Genomic DNA, 7,500 nt, shown 5'->3' on the forward strand with positions numbered 1-7,500 from the left:
TATATAACGAGGATTGGGTGAAGAATTTAGATTACTTAAGGAATGTCTAGGAAAATCTGTGATCATTACGCATTGGAGCAATCGGGAAAAAAATAGTGTGATACAATACTAGACGCCCCCCCCCCCCTACACACAGAGAGAATCGTATTTGGTTCAGATTTTTTTCATCATATTGATGCCTTTTGACAAATGTAGTGATACTGGATATCGCAACTTCTGTCAAAAAGTTTATATTCAGGCTCCCTCATCCGGGCACAATCATCAAAACCGCCATTTGGTTCTTTCTCACTCCATTCTGTCTCATCTGGAACACGACCCCCAAACCATTCTCGGCTTTTCACTCCGACCCAGAGGTCATTTCCTGAGAAAGAAAAGGGTATTATAAGAAAAAAAAACTAACTTGCTACTCTCTTGTAAAACTATATATACCGTTGGATTTAATGATCAACTTGTACTCCAGTCCAAATTCAATTAAGCTATGAAAATCATCTTCGAGTCTCCTTTTTATTAACCATCGATGTTTATTTTTACTTTGATAAAAACTTCTTTATGGTGGTTTTTTTTAATTGCAATCCATTGTTATTTATCGTATGTTTGCCAAAATATAGTTTATATATTGAGTTTTTTGAGTTTTCAAATATTTTTTTTTTTCTGAAACTGCATGCATTAATATTTCCCAAAATAAAACTTGGACAACGTAACAAGACAAAATTTATAAATACCAGTGGAGGAATCATGAAAAATAACTTTGTAAGGAAATGTAAATTTAAATCATAGGTTAGGGAAAGTAAAGCCTTTCTAACAAGGAAATGCGGCTAAAAAATTTAGAATACAAGTGTACGCGACCCGTCAAAAGGGATGGCTAATATTTTGATACATACGCATTCTTTCCCGCCTACTTCATACTTCATCTCCCATTACCTATAAACCCAAGGGTTTCAACAGGGAGGGAATATAAAGAGGAAATAGGTAAAGTATAAAAGAAGTAATAAAAAATTAAAATTAAGTATTTCAAAAACAATAACAACATTAAAATGTATCTTTCATATATAAACTATAAATGAATGAATGATTTAAAGTTTTCAGGCATTCTGTATAAACTATAAAAACTTAAAAAAAAAAAAAAAAAAAAAAAAAGGAAGAGAAATAATCTAGAATAGTGTGCCCGAGTGTACCCTCAAGCTTATACTGTAGTTTATCACAAGTTCAAACAGTAAATATACTTACCAACATAATTTGCTTTAAGAAAAGCTCGGAGCGAGTTAAATTCCTCAGTAGTCGATGCAACGTAGAGGTCTGCGTTCATTTGTTGACAAGCAGCTTTTGCAATTGCAAATGTTACATTTTCTAATACCAAATGCAAGCAGCCAACATTATTGATCTCTGTGAAAGGCGAACTGCAACCTGCAATATTTATTAACTGTGAGAATATATATCGTTTAGTATTCATTGGAATGAAATGACTTAAGGGGCTTCTTTAATCTAGATTAAATGTAATCGGGTGTGATAATTAAGTCAGTATAAAGAGTTCAATAATTGATAACAATATTAAATTCTTCCAAAGTATTTTTCCTGTAACTATTGATATTTTAAATTAGCCTTATGTTTATGCTGTGTAAAACTCAAAAGAATATTATTATTAATTTTATTAGATGCTAATTAAAACCAGTTTTGATTTTTATCTATTCAGTGAATAAAAAGCATTTTGGAAAAAGTGAGAATCTAATTTTTCATAAGATTAACGAATCATTACTAAGTTACTCCATTTTTTTTTCTTAATTAAACTCCTTCAACATCTCGGTACGGGTGAACCATTAGTTTATAGGGAATCAGTGCAAGCATCTTAGCCTTTCTTAGACCAGTGCTGCACATTTCATCTTTAAGGTAACCATCCTTCACAGACCATTTTATTTTCTAGCAAGAGTCTAACCTTTATCTAGACACCAAATAGAATGGTCAGGCTTCACAATGAACCTTTAGCTAGACACCTAATAGATGGGTCAGGCTTCACAGTGAACCTTTAACTAGACACCAAATAGATGGGTAGCCTTTACAGTGAACCTTTAGCTAGACACCAATTAGATGGGTCAGCCTTTACAGTGAACCTTTAGCTAGACACCAAATAGATGGGTCAGGCTCCACAGTGAACCTTTAGCTAGACACCAAATAGATGGGTCAGGCTTCACAGTAAACCTTTAGCTAGACACCAAATAGATGGGTCAGGCTCCACAGTGAACCTTTAGCTAGACACCAAATGGATGGATCAGGCTTCACAGTGAACCTTTAGCAAGACATCAGATAGATGGGCCAGGCTTTAAAGTGAACATTTAGCTAGACACCAAAGAGATGGATCAGGCTTCACAGTGAACCTTTAGCTAGACATCAGATAGATGGGCCAGGCTTTAAAGTGAACATTTAGCTAGACACCAAATAGATGGATCAGGCTTCACAGTGAACCTTTAGCTAGACATCAGATAGATGGACCAGGCTTTAAAGTGAACATCTAGCTAGACACCAAATAGATGGATCAGGCTTCACAGTGAACCTTTAGCTAGACATCAGATAGATGGGCCAGGCTTTAAAGTGAACATTTAGCTAGACATCAAATAGATGGGTCAGGCTCCACAGTGAACCTTTAGCTAGACACCAAATAGATGGGTCAGGCTTCACAGTAAACCTTTAGCTAGACACCAATTAGATGGGTCAGGCTTCACAGTGAACCTTTAGCTACACACCAAATAGATGGACCAGGCTTTAAAGTGAACATTTAGCTAGACACCAAATAAATGGGTCAGGCTTCACAGTGAGCCTTTAGCCAGACACCAAATGGGCAGGTCAAGCTTCACGGTGAACCTTTAGCTAGACACCAATTAAATGGGTCAGGCTTCACAATGAACCTTTAGCTAGACACCAAATAGATGGGTCAGGCTTCACAGTAAACCTTTAGCTGGACACTAAATAGATGGTTCAGGCTTCACAGTGAACCTTTAGCTAGACACCAAATAGATGGGTCAGGCTTCACGTTGAACCTATAGCTAGACACCAAATAGAGGGGTTAGGCTTCACAGTGAACATTTAGCTAAACACCAAATAGATGGGTCAGGCTTCACAGTGAACCTTTAGCTTAAACACCAAAAGATAGGTTAGGCTTCACAGTGAACATTTAGCTACACACCAAATAGATGGGGTAATCTTCACAGTGAACCTTTAGCTAGACACGAAATAGATGGGTCAGGCTTCACAGTAAACCTTTAGCTAGACACCAATTAGATGGGTTAAGTTTCACAGTGAACATTTAGCTAGACACCAATTGGATGGATCAGGCCTCACAGTAAACCTTTAGCTAGACACCAGATAGATGGGCCAGGTTTTAAAGTGAACCTTTAGCTAGCCACCAATTAGATGGGTCAGGCTTCACAATAAACCTTTAGCTAGACACCAAATAGACTGGTCAGGCTTCACAGTGAACCTTTAGCTAGACACCAAATAGATGGGTCAGGCTTCGCAGTAAACCTTTAGCTAGACACCAAATAGATGGATCAGACTTCACAGTGAACCTTTAGCGAGACACCAATTAGATGGGTCAGGCTTCACAATGAACCTTTAGCTAGACACCAAGTAGATGGGTAAGGCTTCACAGGGAACCTTTAGCTAGACACCAAGTAGATGGGTCAGGCTTCACAGGGAACCTTTAGCTAGACACCAAATAGATGAGTCAGGCTTCACAGTGAACCTTTAGCTAGACACCAATTAGATGTGTCAGGCTTCACAGTTAACCTTTAGCTACACACCAAATAGATGGGTCAGGCTTCACAGCGAATCTTTAGCTAGACACCAAATAGATGGATCAGGCTTCACAGTGAATCTTTAATTAGACACCAAAAAGATGGGTCAGGCGTCACAGTGACCCTTTACGTTTAGCTAGACACCAAATAGATGGTCAGGATTCACAGTGAACCTTTAGCTAGACACCAAATAGATGGGTCAGGCTTCACCGTGAACCTTTAGCTAGACACCAAATGGATGGGTCAGACGTCACAGTGAACCTTTAGTCACACCAAATAGATGGGTCAGGCTTTACAGTGAACCTTTAGCAAGACACCAAATAGATGGGTCAGGCTTTACAGTGAACCTTTAGCTACACACCAAATAGATGGGTTAAGCTTCACAGTGAAGCTTTAGCTAGACACCGATTGGGTGGATCAGGCTTCACAGTGAGCCTTTTGCTAGACACCAGATAGATGGGCCAGGCTTTAAAGTGAACCTTTAGCTAGACATCAATTAGATGGGTCAGGTTTGACAGTGAACCTTTAGCTACACATCAAATAGATGGGAAAGGCTTCACAGTGAACCTTTTGCTAGACACCATATAGATGGTTCAGGCTTCACAATGAACCTTTAGCTACCCACCAAATAGATGGGTCAGGCTTCACAGTGAACCTTCAGCTAACCACCAAATAGATGGGTCAGGCTTCACAGAGGGCCTTTAGCTAGACATCAAATAGATGGGTCAGGCTTCACAGTGAACCTTTAGCTAGACACCAAATGGATGGGTCCACATGAGTTTTTGCTGGCTGGCCAGCATCAACCATATTGCAACGACTGTTTGGTACCATTGACAGTGAGGCATTTGTTGACCATATGCCCCTCATATAGTAGTGGAAGAAATGGATATCTGTTTGAGGCTCGAGGTGAAGATGGCAGGTTCATCCTTGCCAAGATTCTTGGACATGATGTCCTACCATGCCAGTGGTATTTTTAGCTTTATATCCGAAGCAAACCTTCTGAAATATATTTAACTTTTAAAATGAAATCTTTGCTTTTATGGTTTTAATTGAATATTCTTTTTTTCTTATATTTACAATAAACGATATTGATGTCAATGGCCTTAGATGTCAGGAGAGAGAGAGAGAGAGAGAGAGAGAGAGAGAGAGAGAGAGAGAGAGAGAGAGAGAGAGAGAGAGATTGGATTATTGTTAATATTTAGTCTTTTGTTGTATCTAACAAAAGATAAATTGTACAATACCTTGAGAATAACGACAGAGACTTGATAACCTAACAGTGATATAACCATGTGATTTTATACAAAACAAATCCAATACTGTTATTTTTGTCATGACACGTTTCATTGAGGAGTGGCTGTTGACCAAATTTTTAAAATAATCCTATTATCTTAAGTGATAAACCTAAGGATAAGATTTCCATTACACTGGCGACCTACTGAAGCTAGAAATATGTTTTAAGATTTATGCTATAATTCTTAAAGCTTTTTGGCATAATACAGATAATCAAACAGACGTCAAGAGACTAGTTAAGAATAAATTAAAGTTATTGGAGTCGAGAGGTAACTAAACTGCTCTATGGCATGCAAATATGTACCCCCGATACAAAAAAAAACTCCATTTTGGTAACATAGAAATTGAAAATAAAGTTTTTAATGAAGAAATGAAGTGTTTCACATTTTCTGATTATCATGATAGTGTATATTTAATCATGGAATTGGAATACGCTTTATGATTCTTCTATTTTCCCTGTTGGAACCCCTGGGCTTTTACCATTCTGCTGTTCCAACTAGGGTTGTGGCTTAGCCATTAATAATAATAATAATGTGTTTGTTTAAAGCCTCAAAGGCAAACAAATGTGGGCCCTGAAGATAATATTAGGTTGAGTGAGATCTAACGAGGAATAGAAAGGTAAAACAAAATAATTAATGCATTAGCTCATAAGAGGGGCAGTTTAAAAAGTTATCAATTGTTGATGGTATAAGGCTTTTTATAATTCTGACCAGCCATCTCATAGTACTGTACAGACATACTTACTTTACTTTACTTTGATGGCTGCTTTACCGGTCCCATACAGCAGGGGAACCCCACTCTCTACAGGATCTTCACTGTCGTTTTGCCTTGTTCGTTCAGAGTATTGTTCATTTACTGTTAAATCGTCACTGTCAAAAGACTCATGAAATCAGCAAGTCTTCAGTTCCCCCTTGAAAGCCGTAATGTCTTCAATCATTCGAATGTTTCGTGGGAGCTTATTATATAGTCTCGGGGCCGCATGTTTAAAGGCTTTGGAGCCTAAAGTAGACATAAATCTAGGTTCCAACAGTTTGAAGCCATCTGTAACTATTCTCGTGTCGACACGATTTGTTGGCTGCGCAGTATGTAGCAATTCTCTAAGTATTTTGGACGCCCGGTTCTGATAATTTGGTCGGTTATTTACATATTTTAAATTAAATTCTCGCTTTAATCGGTAGCCAGTGTAAATCGATTAGTATAGGGATGATCCTTTCTCTAGGTGGGACATTTAAGTATTGATTGAGATCTACGAAAGGCAGTTGTTTTGTTTCATATTCATTAGAAAATGATGGCAGGAGGATCTTAGGAAATCATACAGTGATACTGCTTTAGTTTACTCAAATCGCTGATGCCTTTTTGAAGGATTAAAAGTCTTTTATGGTAGAGTCAAATAACAACAGAAGGAAAAAGAATAAACTTAACTCTCTCTCCCTCTCTCTCTCTCTCTCTCTCTCTCTCTCTCTCTCCTCTCTCTCTCTCTCTCTCTCTCTCTGTATTGTCATATGTATTAAACCCGTTAGGATTTGTCATGGAACTGACGTGGCTCATTTCCAGTTGAAATTAAGATTCACCTACTAGATTAATAACTTCTGGTCTCAGTAATTGGCCATTTTTTTCTAAATATCATAAGCAGAACCTAATAAAACACTGATATAAGTGAAATGCTGTCATCCCTCTAATCTTATGTAGCATAAGATGTCATTGCATACAATAATTGCCTATATGATACTGAATATAGCTCTTCAACGTAGTTTCTTATATCCTTCTATTTATAAATTGATGCATTATGCTTTAAACGTTGTGAAATTGGCCCAACTATAAAATAAAAGTTAAAACTTGGTTTCAAGCCTGCCTCGTAAATTTAAACTTCAAGACGGTTGCCGGATGTTTAATAATAGTGGGTGAATATTTTCACAATTCATTTCAATCTTAATTTGTCTTGAAAATGGCCCAGACTATTCATGTCTGACAGTAAAAATGCAATATATTTCCCTCATAGTAAAAGCCAACAGTCAAAATGGTGTTAATTTATCATTTTCAAATAACATGAATACTTTGAGGGAACCAACCGCAACACAATGAAGGATTGCTTAAAGTAATAGACGGGTTGAGTTTTGATTATACTCGTATATACAGTACATATGCTTCATTTCTTTCAGCCTACATTCTAAGAAATTAAAACATTTCAAACTGAAACAATGTGTTATAGCATGCAAATTCCAAGCGCTAAAGAAACTGCCCAAATATTTGTGTGGGATAGTAGTAACAAAAGTAAGTTCACCATTGTTTAAAACACAATCATAAAACATGATTTACCTGGAGGTGTTGACGTCATTGTTGTAGTTACTGTGGTGCTGTAGGTAGAGTCCGTCGTTAGAGTGCTCTCGGTGGTAGTCTGCACTGTGGTTGTCAAAGAGCTGCTGAT

At 37.4% G+C, this 7,500-nt stretch overlaps 1 protein-coding gene across 1 annotated transcript in view; it reads right to left on the bottom strand.

Annotated features, from left to right (window-relative positions):
- LOC137618194 (uncharacterized) overlaps positions 1 to 7,500 on the bottom strand; it is a 22,733-nt gene that overhangs the window by 670 nt on the left and 14,563 nt on the right. The window contains exons 5-7 of the mRNA XM_068348277.1: positions 7,392 to 7,500; positions 1,228 to 1,404; positions 1 to 361 (exon numbers count right to left, since the gene is read on the bottom strand). The exon at positions 1 to 361 is cut by the window's left edge and continues 670 nt beyond it; the exon at positions 7,392 to 7,500 is cut by the window's right edge and continues 422 nt beyond it. Coding sequence (XP_068204378.1) covers positions 168 to 361; positions 1,228 to 1,404; positions 7,392 to 7,500 — 480 coding nt within the window. The 3' untranslated portion in view covers positions 1 to 167. The remainder of the gene's footprint in view (positions 362 to 1,227; positions 1,405 to 7,391) is intronic.

Source organism: Palaemon carinicauda, chromosome 24 (assembly GCF_036898095.1).
Source record: "Palaemon carinicauda isolate YSFRI2023 chromosome 24, ASM3689809v2, whole genome shotgun sequence".
Lineage (NCBI taxonomy): Eukaryota > Metazoa > Arthropoda > Malacostraca > Decapoda > Palaemonidae > Palaemon > Palaemon carinicauda.